Below are 22169 nucleotides of genomic sequence, written 5' to 3'. Positions count from 1 at the left end.
GGAATGAGCGTGACACGGAGTCCTGTACTCTGGAGCCGGATCGATTTGGAGGTGGAGGGTCGGGTCATGGTCTGGGGCGGTGTGTCACAGCATCATCGGACTGAGCTTGTTGTCATTGCAGGCAATCTCAATGCTGTGCGTTACAGGGAAGACATCCTCCTCCCTCATGTGGTACCCTTCCTACGGGCTCATCCTGACATGACCCTCCAGCATGACAATGCCACCAGCCATACTGCTCGCTCTGTGCGTTATTTTTTGCTGATTTCCTGCAAGACCGGAATGTCAGTGTTCTGCCATGGCCAGCAAAGAGCCTGGATCTCAATCCCATTGAGCACGTCTGGGACCTGTTGGATTGGAGGGTGAGGGCTAGGGCCATTCCCCCCAGAAATGTCCAGGAACTTGCAGGTGCCTTGGTGGAAGAGTGGGGTAACATCTCACAGCAAGAACTGGCAAATCATGTGCAGTCCATGAGGAGGAGATGCACTCCAGTACTTTTGATTTTGACCACCCCTTTGTTCAGGGACACATTATTCAATTTCTGTAAGTCACATGTCTGTGGAACTTGTTCAGTTTATGTCTCTGTTGTTGAATCTTGTTATGTTCATACAAATATTTACACATGTTAAGTTTGCTGAAAATAAACGCAGTTGACAGTGAGAGGACGTTTATTTTTTTTGCTGAGTTTATATCAATAATCCGAATAGCAATCTGTGCGTATATACACAGGATGAATGATATGTACAGCAGTAGATGTATTAGAGTGAGCTATGTCAAGAATACATTATATAAATACAGTGTGTATAAACAGTATACAAAAAATGTGAAGTGTCCAGTGTTCAATGTCTCTATATACAGTTGAATTCGGAAGTTTACATACACTTATGTCATTAAAACTCGTTTTTCAACCACTCCACAAATTTCTTGTTAACAAACTATAGTTTTGGCAAGTCGGTTAGGACATCTACTTTGTGCATGACACAAGTCATTTTTCCAACAATTGTTTACAGACAGATTATTTCACTTATATTTCACTGTCACAATTCCAATGGGTCAGAAGTTTACATACACTAATTTGACTGTGCCTTTAAACAGCTTGGAAAATTCCAGAAAATGATGTCATGGCTTTAGAAGCTTCTGATAGGCTAATTGACATCATTTGAGTCAGTTGGAGGTGTACCTGTGGATGTATTTCAAGGCCTACCTTCAAACTCAGTGCCTCTTTGCTTGACATCATGGGAAAATCAATTGAAATCTGGTTCATCCTTGGGAGCAATTTCCAAACGCCTGAAGGTACCATGTTCATCTGCACAAACAATAGTACGCAAGTATAAACACCATGGGACCACGCAGCCGTCATACTGCTCAGGAAGGAGATGCGTTCTGTCTCCTAGAGATGAAAATACTTTGGTGCGAAAAGTGCAAATCAATCCCAGAACAACAGCAAAGGACCTTGTGAAGATGCTGGAGGAAACGGGTACAAAAGTATCTATATCCACAGTAAAACGAGTCCGCAAGGAAGAAGCTACTGCTCCAAAACCGCCATAAAAAAGCCAGACTACGGTTTGCAACTGCACATGGGGACAAAGATCGTACTTTTTGGAGAAATATCCTCTGGTCTGATGAAACAAAAATAGAACTGTTTGGCCATAATGACCATCGTTATGTTTGGAGGAAAAAGGGGGAGGCTTGCAAGCCGAAGAACACCATCCCAACCGTGAAGCACGGGGTGGCAACATCATGTTATGGGGGTGCTTTGCTGCAGGAGGGACTGGTGCACTTCACAATAGATGGCATCATGAGGAGGTAAAATAATGTGGATATATCTAAGCAACATCTCAAGACATCAGTCAGGAAGTTAAAGCTTGGTTGCAAATGGGTCTTCCAAATGGACAATGACCCCAAGCATACTTCCAAAGTTGTGGCAAAATGGCTTAAGGACAATAAAGTCAAGGTATTGGAGTGCCCATCAGAAAGCCCTGACCTCAATCCTCTAGAAAATGTATGTGCAGAACTGAAAAAGCATGTGCGAGCAAGGAGGCCTACAAACCTGACTCAGTTACACCAGCTCTGTCAGTAGGAATGTGACAAAATTCACCCAAATTATTGTGGGAAGCTTGTGGAAGGCTACCCAAAACGTTTGACTCAAGTTAAACCATTTAAAGGCAATGCTACCAAATACTAATTGAGTGTATGTAAACTTCTGACCCACTGGGAATGTGATGAAAGAAATAAAAGCTCATTCTCTCTACTATTATTCTGACATTTCACATTCTTAAAATAAAGTGGTGATCCTAACTGACCCAAGACAGGGAATTTTTACTAGGATTAAATGTCAGGAATTGTGAAAAACTGAGTTTAAATATATTTGGCAAAGGTGTATGTAAACCTCTGACTTCAACTGTACATGGGACAACAGCGTTGACTGTGTTTGTGTGTGTGTGTGTGTGTGTGTGTGAGAGAGAAAGAGAAAGAGCTTGTGTGTGTGTGTATTTTGTGGGAGTATGTGTGCGAAAAAGTTTCTTAGGTGAAGGACAGAGTACTGGACAGGCAGACAGCTAGTGACGGCTGTTCAACAGTTTGGTGTTAGAAGCCATCACGGAGCCTGTTGGTTCGGGCTCTGATGCACCTGTACCATCTGCCAGGCGGTAGTAAAGTGAACAGTCCGTGGCTCGGTTGGCTGAGGTCCCTAATGATCTTCTTGGTCTTCCATCGACACAGAGTTGTATAAATGACCTGGTGAGCCGGAAGCGTGCATTGGGCTGACCACATTACTCTCTGAAGAGCCATGCGGTTCAGGGTGGTGCAGTTACTGTACCAGGCAGTCCTCACCAACTGGGGTCAGCCTGTCAGGAAGTCCAGGACCCAGTTACACAGGGATGAGTTCAAGGTGACGAGCTTTGAGGGCACTATGGTGTTGAAAGCTGAGCTGTAGTCAGTATTCCTCTTGTTCAGGTGGGATAGGGCAGTTTTCTAGTGCGATGGCGATTGCGTCGTCCGTGGATCTGTTGGGGCGGTAAGGTTGTGGTGATATGGCCCTTGACTAGACTCTCTAAGCACTTCATGGTGACAGAAGTGAATGCTATGGGGCGATAGTCATTTAGTTCAGTTAGCTTGCTTGGGTACAGGAACAATGGTGGAAAAATTGAAGCATGTGGGGACGACAGACAAGGATAGAGACAGATTGAATATGTCCGTAAAAACTCCAGCCAGCTGATCTGCGCATGCTCTGAGGACGTGGCTTGGGATGCCGTCTGGCTGTCAGCCATTTAAGAGTTAACAGTCCCTGCCACGTGCGTCTTGTGTCTGAGCCGTTGAATTGCAACTACACTTTGTCCATGTACTGACTTTTTGCTTCTTTGATTGCCTTACGGAGTTTGTAGCTGGTCTGTTTGTACTCATCCATGTTCCCGTTCACTTTACCGTGGTTGAATGCGGTGGTTCGCGGTTTCAGTTTTGCGCAAATACTGCCATCTATCCCTGTTTTTTGGTATGTTAGAAACTCTTTGCTGGACGCACAGAAACATGACATGATATTTTAAAAAAAAATCACGGTCAAGCCCATCTCTAACACTGATTCAAGTACCTAACATTATAGCGCCATTGGAGTTTATTATTGAAAAAATTGCCATATTGTGTTGATTCAATAATTACGTATTACGTTTTTTGTTCGACTGAGACGAGGGAAACTCAGTCCCTGCAATGATACAAAAATAACTAAGTCAGTCAGCACAGAGTCAATTTTGTATTTAATGTCAACAAGATGGTCATACACCCACATAACTTTACGTTCAGTACTTTTATTGCACAAAACGATACATGGTACTTTTCACTAACACTTTACCTTAATGTAAATCCGGTAGCCTCACTTTAATAAAATACATGTTTGAATACTTTGGAAAAGGTTCAACATTACACACATCTTCACTACTTTATGTCAAGTAAATGTGAATTAAGGCACTCATTATCTCACTATAAAAAACAGTATCAACCTAATGGGACATGCAGTCAGGGTTGGACCCATCAATTAAGCATTTTTACAGACACCATCACACCAACCATCACCATATCATCTACTCTGTCTCATCATACTCATTCTTTCCTCAGTTCACCTCGTCCAGTTCCCTATACATCCAAAACCAACAGAATTAACTACAAACGAACTAGTACTACAACAAGTCACTATACACTATTCATGGGCCGTGTGCATTTCCTGTTGGTGTATCCTGAGGTAGCTTCTCTCTGAGAACCTCTTCCCACAGTGCGTACAGGCAAATGGTCTTTCTCCCATGTGTACCTTCAGGTACATCTTCAGCTGGTGCTGGTGGGAGAACCTCTTCTCACACTGGGGAAGCTGTAGGATTTCTCCCCTGTGTGGACCCTCTGGTGTCTTTTCAGGTTGAATGAGTGTGAGAAACTGGCCTGGCACAGGTGGCAGCTGAACGGTTTCTCCCCCGTGTGCATCCTCTGGTGCCTCTTCAGGTTGGAAGAGTCGGAGAAACTAGCCCGGCACAGTTGGCAGCTGAATGGTTTCTCCCCCGTGTGCATCCTCTGGTGGATCTCCACCTGTTTGGGGAAACTGAAGGCTTTCCCACAGAATGAACACGGGAAGCGCTTCTCTTTTCCACCGGATCTACTGATAGAGTTACTACTACTGTCATTTGTCAATGGGCTTGTGTATCCATTTAGTGTTGAGGCACTGGCATTGTCTGAGGTCTGGTTTAACATTAGGAGAGTGTGAGGAGGATGAAGGCCAGGGAGTGTCTGTGTTGTTGCAGGGTCCATGTTCCAGTTGATAGATCCTATAGAAGGCAGGCTGAAGGCAGCACCTGGCGCCATCAGTATCTCTGAATCACAACTATAGGAGCAGGACGGATCATCGCTAGCCGAGTCTGTTCTCTCCCGCCGCATACGGACACCTCCCCGTCCCCACGGACCAAATCTATGCCTCGCACTGGTCTCAGCCAGTCTGTTGTCATGGAGACTAAGTTTGTTTGTTGTTTTGTGTTCAACTGTCTGTTTCTGGTTGTGATTAACAGCATTGTTCCCCAGCCCAGAGTTGATGACGCTGTCCCATCCACTGACCTCCACTATGTCCCCTCTGGTCCTGGCCTGCTCAGTGATGTTGTCCCCTGGGCCTTTGGCTGCACCGGTCTGGGTCTGGAAATCTAAGATGGTTGCCCAATCTCCTCTGTTAGCCTCCAGCCAACCACCTGCAGCACGAGGTTACAAAATAGACTTCACAAACATGGCAGAGAATTCTACCATTCTCCATATCTAGAGTTTTTAGTCAATTACCTGGTGAAGTTCATACATTATAATGTGTGTGTTTTGGTAACTAAACATAAGTTGTATTCATTTAATTTTATGAATTAAGAAAATTTAGAAAGAATAGTAACCAGGTGCATCACTAATCCCATTGAATATCTATTACTGTTTGTAGGTTATATGTATTTCTCCCTTAACTTGCTCCCCCATCTTTAGTCCACTCAGCAGATCAATGCTCTCTGGACCGTCTTCTATTGTCTCCTCTTTGACCAGCAGTAGATCAGGCTTCCCATCCTCCATGTCCACTGACTGTAAGAGATACCGTGTGAGAGGATGTTGGATCAAGAAATCTGATATGAGCACCCTACTATGGAGCATCTTCTGATTGGGCAATGATGGATTGCTATGAGTACTATGCAAACATGTTAGTTGATTTTATTACTTGACACTCTAATGATTTGATCATTCAAAAGGCATGGTCCCGCACTTAAGACAATGAATCAAGACCTGGGCTAGTATCCAGAAAGTGTCTCTGAGTAGAAGTGCTGATCTAGGATCAGTTTTGCCTTTTAGATCATAATGAATAAAATTATATCTTAGATCAGCACTCCTGCTCTGAGACACTTTGTGGATACAGGCCCTGAACTAATACCATTCAGACAGTAGTTCACCGTGGGCTGACCTCTGTGAGACTGTGTGTGGTCCTGTGCTGCTCAGCTGGTTCCTCTGTGGGTTCAGGCGGAGGTGTAGTCTGGTTGTCCTCCATGACCATGGTTCCCTCAGGGTTCCCCAGACCCTCCTCATAACCCTCCCCCTTCACCAGAAGCACCTCTTGACCCTCCTCCTCCTGGAAGAGACAGGTGATACCGATTACACAGACATACACTCCCTCAGGTACGTACACACAGATAATAAACACACTTTCAACATAGAGCGTTTACCCATCCCCACTACGTTTGAGTCCTATACGATTTCACAGAGTCAAATTCCTGTACATGCAACTGCAAAATTATTGGCACTCTTGATAAAGATCAGGGAAAATACTATACTTTATCAAGAGTGTCCATAATTTAGGACCCCATTCTATAAGCCTAAAAAGTCTGTTACATATTGTTTTTGTACTGTGTATGATGTGTTTCATTACTTCCATTCAACTACTTCATTATATATACTGTATATAAGGCATATAGAATAACATATAGAATACAATGTCTGGATGCAATATTCTACCCAGGAATATTCAACACGGATTCTGTTTCTGTCTTTATTCCAAATGTATCTGTCAATTTTTTCTGCTGACAACAATGAAAATTCATCTTTGTCTTTAATGCAGAGTTTGATCTAAACGTCAGAAGCTATCGAGTGGAATGGTTACTTTCTATGGCTAGGTATCCATTCAATTGACGACAGATTTTCAAGAAAATATGCGGATTTTCCCACCAGTGGTTTGTTTCCACCAAACGGACTTGTTGCAGATAAAATGTATTGCTTGATGAAGTAGTGCACACAAAATGTACTTTTTCTCTTAAGTTTTCATGTACAGAATAAAAATCTAAAGTTCATTGTTTCCATTACATTTTCAACTCTACCGTTTTGTCACAAACTATTGCGTTAAATAGCAAATGTACCTACTCTGGTCTTGGTACCTGTGCTCTAGCCAATAGCTCGCAGATACAGTGGAGGTAGGCTATCCACATTATGAGATTATTATGTCAAAGAACAAGAATATTTGTATTTGTCAAACGGAAGTCAAGCAGCGATCATCATGTCACCAGAATCAAGACCCTCGATATTTCGTTGAAAATGAGCATCAAGATCACTGTGCACTTTCACCACCATGTGAAGTTCTTAAGTTATTTCATCTGTAGCCTAATAAACCACATGGTTTCCCCAAGTCGTAGTGGGAGGACCACACACCATATCATCGCATGACTCCAAGTTTACTTCGATATCATGGTATTCATATCACCATTTGCACATATAGGCGTTTCCATCGCTCTTTCTCGCAAAATGTATTTTACAGACGCAAAAAGATCCCACCGTGTCGAACAAACAAATTATCTGTCAGCATTTATAAAATTGTACTTAAACTTCCTGTTTCCATCACAGCTGCCATGATTTTCATCTGTGGATGGAAACGTGGTTTATGTTATAGAGCGGAATGGTTTTTCTGCTGGTGTATCCTGAGGTAGCACCTCTCTGAGATCCTCTTCCCGCAGTGCGTACAGGCGAATGGCCTCTCTCCCGTGTGGACCTAGAGGTACCTTTTCAGATGGTGCTGGTGGGAGAACCTCTTCTCACACTGGGGGCGGCTGTAGGATTTATCCTGTGTGGACCATCTGGTGCCTCTTCAGATGGCCATTTTGGGTAAAGCGCATATGACACTGGGTACAGATGAAGGATTTCACCACTGTTTGGATCCTATACACTACTACTGTACTGGTTCCAGTCCTCTCTTGACATATCAGTCTGTGTCTCTAAACCCAAGGGCATGTTGTCAGGGTCCCAATGGGATTGAATCGTCCTCATGCTCGGGTTACCGTAAAGTAAATACTCTGAGCCAGGAGCAGGAGGACAGCCCAGTCTCTCAGGGTCTGATCTGTGGTCAGATCCTGTGTGCAAGAGCCTTTGTGTTTAAAGTATCTGTGTCTGTCTCTGACTTGAAGACGGTGTTCTGCGTTCTACTGACCTCCGTGATGCTGCGGCAGGGCCTGGGTTGGGGCGTGGCGGCGCGGTTCTCCGTGGCTACAGGGGGCGCTCCAATCTCGATGTCTCTTCTGTGTTGTGGTACCTCTCCTTCAGACCTTTCCTGCTTGACCCCAGGACCTCTAGCTTCTGCATCTTCAGACTGACACAAGAGAGGAGGTTAATATCGGTACATGAGTTGAATTGGATAACAATGTCATAGGGAAGTCTCACAAACTCCCCTATGGCAGATAAATGAGGATGTACATGACTGAATAGCTGAGGGGAGCCTTTCTGAAATTAATGAATGGGCCACATTTGATGTACTGTAATTTTCCATGTTACACTATGGCACTAACCTCTATCACGATAACATGCTGGGTTGAGGTCCCACTCTCCTCATCTATAGATATGGGTTGGTCATCTCTCCACGCGTTGTGTCCCGCTGGCTTCACAAAGCTCCTGTGGCCTCTAGTGAGATGTCCTTCACCTGAGAGAGTGATTGGAGGAAAAGAGGTGGTTAGGTACTGTCAATGCGCAACGCTATAGTGTACACTATTGACACTGTCTACAACTGTGTAAAGTTCATGATGCCGTTGACCTTAAAGGGCCCCAGGACCAAAGATCCACCACCATATTTTACAGTAGGGTATAGGGTTATTTTCTGCTCATGCATTCTCATTTCATCGACAAACCCACCACATTCTCATTTCGACAACAAACCCACCACTGGTGTGTGTGGCCATAGAACTCTATTTCATGTTATTCAACAAATGATTCTGATTAATAAGCCTGTAATACACAATTAATTGGTATTTACAGCCTGAAACGAATGCTTGCAAAATTGTGTAAATGTACATACTATACATTTAAACTTACTCTAGCAGCTGTGAAATTTGAGACAAAATATAGACAGGAAAGTATTGTTTAGCCAACTTTTCAGAGAGCTGGTAGGTATATGGTTCAGTTTGGCACTGAGGTAAAATTAGTTTTATACTGGATATTCATTTTTCATCGTCAATAGCTATTGAACCAAGCATGCAAGGACAATGAAAATGGTACATTCTGAATCAGGGGAGGATTGAGAACAATCGAGTTACTACCAGTTGATATTACAGTTTCAATAATTGAATCTTAAATGGCGCTTGCTTTTTAAATGACTGAATATATACGGGGCAATTTAGCAATTCGGATTTTATCTGTAATGGTTATGATAAATTAGGCATTGTTGCAATCTGTTGGCATATAGATAAAAGCACACGTTTTTTTCCAGTGCGGGCCTTGTGTTCTAAAAATATATTCCCCCCCCCCATTGGACTACTCAGAAAAAAAGCATGCGAGTACTCCAACAGTCTAAAAATGTCAATGCCCATCCCATTTAGTTTCAGACTGTATATATCAATTCATTGTGTATTACAGCCTGATTAATATGACAACCAACAAATGTAAACGCCTGGAGTTTGCTACATGGCATTGGCACTTGGATTGGAACCGGTGCTTTGGTCAGGGGAAATTAAAATAGAGCCTATTAATGCCTATTCGGTAATCCGGCCCTGAAAGTAAGGTAACACTTATCATTACTTGTTGATACACTATTTATTGATTGATTATGTTCCATGCATCACTTTTTTTTTAAATTGAGTATGACAATAGGAAATTCAGTAAAGACTCTTTGTGCAATAAGAATTTGTTCTTAATCGACCTGGCTGGTTAAATAAAAATATATGTGCAAGATAGCCTAGTAATCAGGGGAAGTATGGTATACTATCCAAAAACGGATAAAGACCCAATTCTGTAACACATCTGAACACATGCGCAGAGGGGAATGGGGCGACAGGGCCCGCAGCCTTCTGCAGAATGTACCTCTTGTCATTCCTCTGTATCGGTCCAGGATGTTGACACTACAAGAACGACTGGCGAGAACGCGCTCTCTCGTTGTCATCTCTTCCCGCTCCCGTGCCACCTTCAGATCCAGTAGCTCTAGTTTCCTCCTCAATGTCCTGTTTTCTTTCTGGCTTTGAGTTATTTCCAAACGAAACACTGCATAGTCGTCGTCTACGAGCTTACAGATATCTGCCACAGCTGCATTTGCTAGCTCCTCCATGATGGAGGCGATTTGAGTGTGAAAAACCATATAGTTAGCCATTGTTAGCAGTTAGCTAGATAACATATATTAACCAATTCCTGTCTCCAGCGCGAATTAAAGACTACCTGGGGTAAGTGTGTGATGCTGTGCAGTTAAATGAATCATATTTTGAGTTCCAGGGTGTTAATAAACGCCTAGATCACAATAAAAACGAAACATCGAAATCGTTCTATGTCCTTGTTCCTTCCGTTTACTTAAGAGAAAGGATCTTATTGGTTGGCGTCATAGCTGGAAGGGTGTAGTTAAATGAAAAAGGTATGCGTGCTGTTCTTTGAAATACGGTATTGCTTATTACATTACATAAAATCTCCTATGATCAGTATTTTTAAAGCTGTGAGCAGACGTGTTTATAAAGAACAGTGTGTTAGCAAGAATAGAGTAGAAAATAATAAAGTAATGTAAAACTGTCCTTGTTATAGTCTGATCAACTCAGTGGCCTTGTGGTTAGTGTCTGCCCTGAGATTGGAAGGTTGTGAGTTCAATCCCTGGCCGAGTCATACCAAAGACTGTAAAAATGGGCCCTGATGCGTCTCCGCTTGGCACTCAGCATTAAAGGAGCTAGATTCGGGCTAGCCCTGCAATAGGGCCTTAGCCCAAATCCCTGCAATTAGGGCCTTAGCCCGTCTTGTCCAGGGGGTGTACTTGTACATCAGAAACAGGAGATGAGCTAAGGTTTGTGAAAGGCTACTTACTTGTTATAGCCTATGTTTACCATCTCTCTAAAAGTATTCACAGTATTCAGACCCTTAGCTCAGGTACATCCTGTTTCCATTTGTATTTATTATGGATCCCCATTAGTTCCTGCCAAGGCAGCAGCTACTCTTCCTGGGGTCCGGCAAAATTAAGGCGGCTATATAATTTTACATTACAGAATTCACAACACACTAAGTGTGTGTCCTCAGGCCCGTGTAGCTATTACTCTATGTAGTACCGTGCACCTCCCATAGTCTGTTCTGGACTTGGGGACTGTGAAGAGACCTCTGGTGGCATGTCTTGTGGCGTATGCATGGGTGTCCGAGCTGTGTGCTTGTATTTTAAAACAGGCAGCTCGGTACCTTGAGCTTGTCAACACCTCTTACAAAAACAAGTAATGAGGAAGTCAATCTCTCTTTCACTTTGAGCCATGAGAGATTGACATGCATGACATTAATGTTAGCTCTCCGTGTACTTTTAAGGGCCAGCCGTGCTGCCCTGTTCTGAACCAACTGCAATTTTCCCCAAGTCCCTCTGTGGTACCTGATTGGCTCTTTTTTGGAGTCTTTTAATGCTAAAATCAGTTCTTTAAAATTAATTTTCAGATGTTCCGAGCTAGCCCTCCTGATGTCGTTTGACCCCACATGGACTACGACAGTGTCAGCTCCCGGCATCTGTGGTAGAACAGTTGGAAGCATCCTTGTGATGTGCTGTACTCGTGCTCCTGGGTAGCACAGGGTTTTTGCCTTGGGAACCGAGATGTTTCCCACCCTAGAGCTGCCTATGATGACAGCTGGTGATGTCAAATGGGCCGGTCTCTCAGGCAGCCTCACGGTCTGATAAGGGTGGGAGCTCCGAGGATCTGAACCCGAGGTAGAAGCCACCGGAGAGGGAGACAGAACAGAGGACAAAGACGCACGTACCTCCGGATCTGATCTTGATTGGGAAGCCCCCAAAGAAGGCGGCGCTGGAACCTCTGGATCCAGGGCGGCAAAGCTGTTTCTGGTCTGTGTCTGGTCAGGGATCAACATCTCCAAGGAGACCCCTGTTTCCAGAGGATGCTGTCTTTGACTTCCACGGCGAGTAACGTATCTCCATGGCTGGTTGGTTGGGTCGAGAACAGCTCTGTTCTCCTGGGAAGGGGGAGACCCCTTCGGGATGGAACCCCGCTGAGCACCGGCCAGTCGGCTGTGGAGAGGAATTGTCCGTAGTGCTCCGAAACAGGATTGTGTCGAGGCACAGATCTGGGAAGGGTACCAAAAAATGTCTGCAGCATTGAAGGTCCCCAAGAACAGTGGCCTCCATCATTCTTAAATGGGAGAAGTTTGGAACCACCAAGACTCTTCCTAGAACTGGCCGCCCGGCCAAACCGAGCAATCGGTGGAAAACCTGAGGTGACCAAGAACCCGATGGTCACTCTGACAGAGCTCCAGAGTTCCTCTGTGGAGATGGGAGAACCCTCCAGAAGGACAACCATCTGCAGCACTCCACCAAATCAGGCCTTTATGGTAGAGTGGTCAGACGGAAGCCACTCCTCAGTAAAAGGCACAGGACAGCCCGCTTGGAGTTTGCCAAAAGGTACCTAAAACCATGAGAAACAAGATTCTCTGGTCAGATGAAACCAAGATTGAACTCTTTGACCTGAATGCCAAGCGTCACGTCTGGGGGAAACCTGGCACCATCCCCACTGTGAAGCATGGTGGCGGCAGCATCATGCTGTGGGGATGTTTTTCAGGGACTGGGAGACTAGTCAGGAGAGGGAAAGATGAACGGAGCAAAGTACAGAGATCCTTGATAAAAACCTGCTCCAGAGCGCTCAGGACCTCCGACTGGGGCGAAGGTTCACCTTCCAACAGGACAACGACCCTAAGCACACAGCCAAGACAACGCAGGAGTGGCTTCGGGACAAGTCTCTGAATGTCCTTGTGGTCCAGCCAGAGCCCAGACTTGAACCCGATCGAACATCTCTGGTGAGACCTGAAAATGGCTGTGCAGCGACGCTCCCCATCCAACCTGACAGAGCTTGAGAGGATCTGCAGAGAAGAATGGGAGAAACTCCCCAAATACAGATGTGCCAAGCTTGTAGCGTCAAAGGTGCTTCAACAAAGTACTGAGTAAAGGGTCTGAATATTTATCACATTTACATATTTCAGTTTTTTATTCTTAATAAACGTGCAAAAATGTCTAAACCTGTTTTTGTCATTATGGGGTATTGTGTGTAGATTGAGGGAAAAAAAAGATTTAATAAATTTTAGAATAAAGCTGTAACTTAACAAAATGTGTAAAGTCAAGAGGTCTGAATACTTTCAGAATGCACTGTAAATGTAAGTCAATTATAATTTCTAGTTTCGATTTGGTTTGAGTCATTTTAATGTATACTGAATTTGTTTCCCCTCCACCCCCAAAAAAATACATAGAAGAAAGTTATATAACAAATGTATAGCTGCGTGCCATATGTTTGACAGCTCTTTCCTCCTGATCTTTTCTCGCTTACGGGCAGGTCCCAGCTGGTGAGGGTGGTCACTACCTGACCAATGGTTGACTGTGTGATGAGAGAGGTGTGTAAGGCCTCGCAGCTCATTTTCTGGGACTCGATGGCTTCGTCTGTGTGTTGTGGGTGATGACAACAGCCTCATATGGCTTAGGAGGGCAGGGTAACTCATCTGAGCAACATTTAAGCCTCTTTTGGGTAATGGAACATCTTAACTGTAGCTGAGTCAGAATCTGGCGATATGAAGGACCATGTAAAAACGGCTATTCAAAAACGTGTCCATTCAAGCATGCCGAATGGCTTTTTACATTTTTTAACATGTATATCGGTTATACAGCGCTGCCTGGTGTTTTAAGAATAGGGTGAGATCAGATGTGATATATACTAAAGAGAGTCTCAATGAATGAAAAGTCCCATTTTGTGATTATTAAACATACACATTTTAAATGCACCATATAAAAACCACACATACATGTCTCAACTAAAAATCTGAATGAACTCGATAAACTGCATTCATTTTCTCATTAAAAGTGTCTTGGGAAAAACATTAAGTAGTTGAACAACTTTTTAGACTTATATCATGTCTGGATGCAATGTTCTACCCAGGAATATTCAACACTGAAATCTGTTAATCCAAATGCATATGTGGAGCTTTTCTGCTGACACCAATTAACATTTATCTTTGTCTTTAATGCAGGGTTTGATCTAAACGTCAGAAGCTATCGAGAGGAATGGTTAATTTCTAGGTCAATCCGTGGAATGTTTTTTCTGCTGGTGTATCCTCGGAGAACCTCTTCCCGTAGTGCGTACAGGCCAATGGCCTTTCTCCCGTGTGGACTTAAGTGCATGTTCAGTTGATGCTGGTGGGAGAACCTCTTCTCACACTAGAGGGTTTCTCCCCTGTGTGGACCCTCTGGTGCCTCTTCAGGTTGCCAGCCTGGGCGAAGCTCATGTGACATTGGGTACAGCTAAAGGGTTTCACCCCTGTGTGGACCCTCTGGTGCCTCTTCAGGTCACCAGCCTGGGTGAAGCGCATATGACACTGGGTACAGCTGTATGGTTTCTCCCCTGTGTGGACCCTCTGGTGGATCTCCACCTTCTGGGAGCTGCTGAAGCCTTTATTACAGAACATGCAGAGGAACCGTTTCTCTTTACTATTGCCTGATGTGGCTCCCCCTCCCCGAGCCTGGGCTCTAGCCCTGTCGTTTGAGTTCAATACCTGATCGAAAAGGTATTGTGAATCGGAAGGTGCCATCGGCGTGGACAGTGGGTCGTGATCCCTGAGCGTGTGTAAAGGGGAGTGGGTTGCAACAGTTAGATTGGTCTTTAAGCTTTCCCTGTAGTCTAAGAAGTCACTGGTGTTGCCCTGTGAGTGTCCTTCTCCTAAGTGAGTCTCGTCTGCATTCCATGTCAGAGGAGCGTCACTCTCCACTTTCACAGTCACCTCATCTATCACTATAACCTCCCCTTTCTTATCTAGGCACCCTTCAGAGTATACACTACTACTGTACCGGTTCCAGTCCCCTCTCATTGGATTAGTCTGTGTATCTAAGCCGACTGGCATGTCACCAGGTATCATCTCTGTAGCGTATGAACAGGACGGATCATTGCCAGTCTGTAAAGGGTCAACTGAGTCCTGATGGGACAGATCCATCCTCGGGCTTGGGTTACCATCAAGTAAATATTCTGAGCGGAGAGCAGGAGGACAGCCCAATCGCCCCAGACCCGTTAAATTCTTGGTGTCTGTCTCTGACTTGAGGACGGCATTCAGTGTTCCACCGACCTCCGTGATGCTGCGTCGTGTCCTGGGCGCCGCTGGGGCATTAGTGGGGTCCTCCATGGCTACAGGAGGCACTCCAGTTTGGATGTGACGTGGGTCCTCCTCTCCTTCAGAACTCTCCTGCTTGACCCCAGGACCTGCAGCCTCCGCAGACTGACACAAGAAGAGGGGAGGTTATTGACAGTATTGAGTAGAATTGGGTGACAATGCCGTAGAGAAGTCACACAAGCTCCGCTATGGCAGATAAATGATGTACACGTAAGCAAGTGAATAGCTGAGTGGAGCCTTTATGAAATGTACTGTAATTCTGACTATTACACTAACCTCTATCACAATAACATGCTGGGTTGAGGTTCCACTCCCCTCATCAACAGTGATTGGTTGGTCATCTCTCCATGTATTGTGTCCTGCTGGCTTCACAAAGCTCACGTGGCCTCCAGTGAGATATAAGTCACCCGAGAGAGTTATTGGGGGGAAAGAAGTGGTTAGGTTAGCTACTGTCAATGCTCAACGTTATATTGCAAGACAGATAAGTAATCAGGCGAATTAGGCTATCCAAAAACTGACCAAGATCCAATTCTGGCTAACACAAAGGCACATGTGCAGAGGGTAAAGGGGCAACAGGCCACGCAGCCTCATGCAAAATGTACCTCTTGTCAATCCTCTGTATCGGTCGAGGATCTTGACACTACTGGGACGACTGGCGAGGACGCGCTCTCGCATTGTCCTTTCTGCGCGCTCTCGCGCCACCTTCTTCAGTTCTAGTAGCTGTAGTTTCCTCCGCAATGCCCTGTTTTCTTTCTGGCTTTGAGTTATTTCCAAACGAAACACTGCATAGTCGTCGTCTACGAGTTTACAAATCTCTGCCACTGCTGCATTCGCTAGCACCTCCATAATGGAGGCTATTTGAGTGTGAAAAACCATAGCCATTGTTAGGTAACTTTCGCAACTAGCTAGCTAGCGTTACCTAGATAACATCTATCAACCAAGTCCTGTCTCCAATGCGAATTAAATAATACCTGGGGGTAAGTGTGCGATGCTGTCAGGTAAATTAATATTATTTTGAGTTCCAGGGTGTTAATAAAACGTCTAAATGACAACAAAATCGCAAACGTGGAAATAGTTTTTGGTCACGGCTCACTTCTGTTTACGTCTTCTTTGAGGTTTTTGTCGGCGGACTACACCAAAATGGTGTATTACGGCCACCTACCGGGTGGGGTCAAAACTGGAAGTTTTTAAAGGGATAGTAAATGCAAATTCTATTTTGTTCAAATAACCCTTAGCTACCTTGAGTTGTGTCTTAAGGCTCATGGTGACAGAATCCACAATAATCACATTTTTACATATGGCTAGAGCCTGGAGTTAGCATATTATAGGGTGTCCACCCACTAAACGCTCTGTGGTTTTGAAATTTTACATGTTATAAAATACGTTTTACCAAGACATATGATTCTTCATGTTCTAACTTGCTCAGTGGGATCTCTAATGTATCATTAACATTATATCCAAAAAGTCAGATTTCGTAACCTAATACGTCCAATAATAAGCATCGCGCTCTGTTGATAGAGCAGTGCAGCTTCTTGTAGTGACTTTTTCCGCGGGTCGTAAAACGCTACATTAATATGACACGAGCTGTATTAAATGTAAAAGGCTTTGAAAATAAAATGCTCAGTGCTCTGTTGACATTTCAGAGATACGCTGGTTGTTCTGAGCAATCTTTAAAAATGACACACGTCACAATATGAAAAGCGTATACTAAAATATGAAAATACTACATGTCATGTCTCAAAATAATCAATATCTATCTTACCTATATATTATTTTATGTCCTCCGGATTCGAAAAGAAAGGTACGTTCGACAGGTGAGCCTGTCAGTTTGTCACAATTCTCGCACAGCATCCAGCCTAGTTGGCACAATACTATTTGAAATATATTTTTAGCATTTTATTCTCTGGCCTCAAAACACTTCAAACTAAATTCGGTAGTTGGTGGAGTTAGCAGTTTTTTTTGTAACGTGCATACTGCTGGAATTTGGTTACTCTGGAGAACTGGAGCTATTTCCTTATCTAGCCACAGCATCTCAATCTTCCAGTGATGACGTCATCCACCTTGGGCAGGCACTACGGCGCGGATTACTTTCCAGATGTCACAAAATTTACAGGTAAACGTAGGAAGTATCAGGGCATTCTACAATTAGAATTTTATTGCAGAAATATAACTACTTTAACGTCTTGACGCTAACGTCTTGGCTGTTTCCAAACTGAAATGTGTGTGTGCATCACGGTAGAGGGCTGCATACGGGTCCCGACAGAGATCATTGCTGCGCGGTCGGCATTTTTCATACTGCGGGTGGGAGCCAGTGGTCAAAAAACAACTTTGGGATGAAAATATTTTTGGGTCCAGCAGATTATTTGGAAACGGTCGTCTTTCTGCTTTGCAATGCGTTAGCCTAGTCCTACATATTATATTAAAAGTACATCTTTATCACATTAAACACACTCGGAATTCGCTGCTTCAAGTTTAATAGCCTACTTGTCCTAGTTGGGCGTGCCTCGTATGCTGAACAAAAATATAAACGCAACATGTCGGTCCCATGTTTAATGAGCTGAAATAAAACATCCCAGACATTTTCCATATGCTAAAATTGAGTGCACAAATTTGTTTACATCCCTATTTGTAAGCATTTCTCCTTTGCCAATATAATCCACACACCTGACAGTGTGGCATATCAATAAACTGATTAAACAGCGTGATCATTACACAGGTGCAGCTTGTGCTGGGGAAAATAAAAGGCTACCCTAAAATGTGCAGTTGTCACTCCACACAATGCCACTGATTTCTCAAGTTTTGAGGGAGTGTGCAATTGGCATGCTGATGCAGGAATGTACAACAGAGCTGTTGCCAGAGAATTTAATGTTAATTTCTCGAGCATAAGCCGCCTCCAACATCATTTTAGAGAATTCGGCCGTATGTCCAACCGGCCTCACAACCGCAGACCACGTGTATCCAGGCTCCCCAGTGGGTGGGCCAATGGCTGCGCCCCAATGTGAAATCCATAGATTAAGGCATAATTCATTTATTTAAATCGACTGATTTCCTTCTATGAACTAACTCAGTAAATTTTTTGAAATGGTTGCGTTTATATTTTTGTGTGGTCTCATTGACATAGTAGACACGAGCTGGCTAGATGCATAGAGGGGGAATCACGTGGTAGTTATATTTAAGGAAATTAACATAAATATGATTAGACTATAGTTTACTACAGTGTCTGTAAATAAATATGGATAATGGAAAGAAGTGAAGGGCCCTCAACCAACGTGAGTCGAGGTGCAATCAAAAAATGTGATCACAATTGAAAAGGAAAAGACGCGCACAGGCTACCATGGTGTGTGAGCGTTGTACCTTTTCGTTTTCAATAAATATTGATTAGGCTACCCATTTATTTATCTCTGACTGCAAATCGTCGTCCTAAAATGTAGGCTATATGCAAAACCTAGCTCAAGAGAAAGTGCAAGTGTCCGCTGCCATCATTCTTGCTGCTGCTTCAAGTTCAGTAGCCATATGTGCGAGATCAGGTACACGTGTAATACAATAGAGTAGGCTATAGCCTATGGGCGGAGCAGCACGGGGCAGTTCTTTGCAAGGAAATTTTCTTTTTAAATATGAATCGGCTATAGTTTACTACATTGCGTATAAATCAATATTGATTACCCATATTTGTCTCCGTCTGAAATCCGTCCCACTCCTAAAAGGTATGCTATAAAACGTATCTCACGAGTAATTGCAAGTCTCTCCAACTCTGCTCTCTTAATCTTATGGCTGCAATCCCGTTAACGGGATGATATGACAACAGCCAGTGAAAGTGCAGGGCGCCAAATTCAAACAACAGAAATCTCATAATTAAAATTCCTCAAACATACATGTATCTTATACCATTTTAAAGGTAATCTTGTTGTTAATCCCACCAAAGTGTCCGATTTCAAATAGGCTGTACAGCGAAAGCACCACAAACGATTATGTTAGGTCACCGCAAAATCACAGAAAAACAGTCATTTTTCCAGCTTAAGACAGGAGTCACAAAAAGCAGAAATAGAGATAGAATTAATCACTAACCTTTGATGATCTTCATCAGATGACACTCATAGGACTTCATGTTACACAATACATATGTTTTGTTCAATAACGCTCATATTTATATCCAAAAACCTCAGTTTACATTGGCGCCATGTTCAGAAATGCCTTTGCAGAGAGCCACGTCAAATAACAAAAATAATCATCTTAAACTTTGATGAAAGATACATGTTTTACATAGAATTAAAGATACACTTGTTCTTAATGCAACCGCTGTGTCAGATTTCAAAAAGCTTTACGGCAAAAGCACAATATTAAATAATCTGAGAACAGCGTTCAGCCACAAAAGGAAGCCATACAGTTACCCGCCAAATTGTGCAGTCAACAAAACTCATAAAAAGCATTATAAATCTTCACTTACCTTTGCTGATCTTTGTCGGAATGCACTCCCAGGACTCCCACTTCCACAAGAAATGTTCGTTTTGTTTGGTAATGTCCACCATTTATGTCCAAATAGCTATTTTTGTTAGCGTTTTTTGTTAGCAGAAAGCGAGTTCACTAAAAGCTGACAATGTCAAAAAGTTCCGTAACAGTCAGTAGAAACATGTCAAACGATGTATTGATTCAATCTTTAGAATGTTTTTAACATAAATCTTCAGTAACGTTCCAACCGGAGAATTACATTGACTTCAGATATGCGATGGAACAGCGCTCCCTCTCATGTGAACGCGCATGGCCAGGTCATGGTAGACCTGACTATTTCCTGTCTCCTTCGGCCCCACTTCACAGTAGAGGCATCAGACAAGGTTCTACAGACTGTTGACATCTAGTGGAAGCCATAGGAAGTGAAACTCATCCATATCCCACTGTTTGTTCAATAGGGGCTGTGTTGAAAATCTACCAACCTCAGAATTCCCACTTCCTGTTTGGATTTTTTCTCAGGTCTTTGCCAGCCATATGAGTTATGTTATACTCACAGACATCATTCAAACAGTTTTAGAAACTTCAGAGTGTTTTCTATCCAATACGAATAATAATATGCATATATTAGCAACTGGGACTGAGGAGCAGGCAGTTTACTATGGGCACCTCTGTGCACCTTTCATCCAAGCTACTCAATACTGCCCCTGCAGCCATAAGAAGTTAAAAACTACGTTTGGATGGAAGTTCAACATAAGTAGGCTAATGTTAACTAGCTGGCCTAGTGCATCGTCTCCCATGAAAGGAAGTTAGGCTAGTTAGCAAGTATTTTAGCCAGGTAGCCTAGGACAACAGAAATGTAAAGTGTGTACTGTATGACAGTCATAGACCGTTTAGGCAACATGAAAGAAGATTGCGGCATTGGCGATTCTCTACAGGTAGGATGAGTCAACGCACGCACAGAAATCAGTACCACGTTGGACTAAATTGTTTTTGGTTTGTTAAAGTTGTCTTTTTATTAGATAGGTGATTCGATTATGTTGAAGTTTAAATGGTGCTGGAATAGTGGAGGCAGCACCTGTTTTCTTTGCGATAACTTTCCATGATTCTAAATCAATAGTTGTTTAGAAGTCCGACAATGTCGGAAACATTTACTTGCTTTGTTTGTGTTTTGTTAACTTCACCAGATAGATGTTACTCTCCAGTGTTGTGATGAAACAAAGGTGTGGTTGAATTTATTCTGCCACTGTGTCTTCTTATTGTCTCAGCCTTATGCCTTGACACCGTGATATATAGGCCTATGAACTAACAGGTTATAGAGCAAACAACGCAATTATCACACAGGTTGTAATATGGCTTTTCCCCCCCTGGATTGGCTTCCCTGTTGATTTTACCCATGCACCGCTACTGCAATTCAGGAAGTGATTCGAATTTGAAAAAACATTGAACCTTTTGACATAAATAACTTATCCATTTGAGTTTACTAAGAAGTATATAAAGGCTCTCACAGAATAGTACACATATCCCAGCTGCACTCGGGTAGGGAGACACTCCACATAAAAAACCCAAGAACAGACAAAATCTTCTCCTTCATGCCATTTACCACACGATTCATTCTTCAGTAGAGCAATGTCGACTTCTTCCAAGACTCCAAAAATGACTCCTTTGACAGGTGGCACATCAACGCAAGATAGATTATATTCATCAATTCGGGTGAGACACGCCTTTTCTGATCAGCAGAAACACACTAAATGGAAACGGATTCACCAAGTCTGGCATACATTGTTTTTCCAAAAACTGCAGTCCTACCAGACACAATGGGATATGATCAGAACTAGACATATTTTCCACAACAGTTTTTCTCCTTATCCCATTCTTTTGGACAGAAGTCCACTCATCCTTTTCTCCACCAGCATTCTATTTCAGTTCCACATCCGCTTCCACCATGTCGCCTAGCCACACCCACTTCCGTTACACTGAAGAGAAAGTATCTTATTGGTTGGCGTCATAGCTCAAAGGGTGTGGTTAAATGAAAAAGTGACTTATGCTGTTCTTTGAAATGCGGTACTGCTTATTACGTTACACATCAAATCTCCTATGATCAGTATCTTTCAAGCAGAGAGCAGACTAGTTTAGAAAAAAGTGTGTTGGAATAAAGTGATGATATTATTTTCTATTCTATCTACATCTATCTACATCACACCTCAGTAAGGTAAAAATGAAACTGTCCTTATTCTAACCTAGTCTCTCTAAAAACAGGTACACAAGCCTATTTTAAATGACAAGTTAACAAAGGTTTAATGAATGTTATATGGTTAATTACCCTCTTAGCCCAAGACACTTCACATGATGACTATAATATAACAGCTAAATAATAGTTCCCAGATATCCCTTGTGTACATCTCAAGCCACACTGCTACGATTTCTCCCCATTGTGGACACTCCTATGTCTAATTAGGCTACTCAGGAATGAGAAGCTCTTGTAACATAGTTTGCACTTGAAAGGCCTCAGTGTGAACGCTCTGGTGCTGCTTCATATATTTAGTCTTAGCGAAGCGCTTCCCACACCTGGGGCAGGCGTATGGCTTGTCAGCATCCGTTCTCATGCTCGGCCTCCC

General features: G+C 43.2%; 2 protein-coding genes and 1 long non-coding RNA gene across 3 annotated transcripts; 1 reads left to right on the top strand and 2 right to left on the bottom strand.

Moving 5' to 3' along the window:
• Positions 1 to 3729: 3729 nt before the first annotated feature.
• On the bottom strand, positions 3730 to 10096 carry LOC139577624 (uncharacterized). Its single transcript, XM_071404760.1, has 6 exons — positions 9814 to 10096; positions 8310 to 8440; positions 7955 to 8113; positions 5948 to 6112; positions 5465 to 5574; positions 3730 to 5212 (listed from the first exon to the last, which is right to left on the bottom strand). The coding sequence occupies exons 1-6, from the start codon at positions 10094 to 10096 to the stop codon at positions 4309 to 4311; spliced, it is 1752 nt and encodes a 583-aa protein (XP_071260861.1). The 3' UTR covers positions 3730 to 4308.
• Positions 10026 to 12978, top strand: LOC139577634 (uncharacterized). The gene is made up of 2 exons (XR_011675348.1): positions 10026 to 10166; positions 11395 to 12978. It is a non-coding gene; the product is annotated as an uncharacterized lncRNA (long non-coding RNA).
• Positions 12979 to 13696: 718 nt separating this feature from the next.
• LOC139577630 (uncharacterized) lies at positions 13697 to 20548 on the bottom strand. Its single transcript, XM_071404769.1, has 3 exons — positions 15711 to 20548; positions 15385 to 15494; positions 13697 to 15213 (listed from the first exon to the last, which is right to left on the bottom strand). Exons 1-3 carry the CDS (start codon positions 15988 to 15990, stop codon positions 14131 to 14133), a joined length of 1473 nt encoding a protein of 490 aa, XP_071260870.1. The 5' UTR covers positions 15991 to 20548; the 3' UTR covers positions 13697 to 14130.
• Positions 20549 to 22169: the final 1621 nt, after the last annotated feature.

This window comes from Salvelinus alpinus, chromosome 6 (assembly GCF_045679555.1).
Source record: "Salvelinus alpinus chromosome 6, SLU_Salpinus.1, whole genome shotgun sequence".
NCBI lineage: Eukaryota > Metazoa > Chordata > Actinopteri > Salmoniformes > Salmonidae > Salvelinus > Salvelinus alpinus.
The sequence above is the reverse complement of the archived record's forward strand: the minus strand, read 5'-3'. Positions and strand labels throughout refer to the sequence as shown.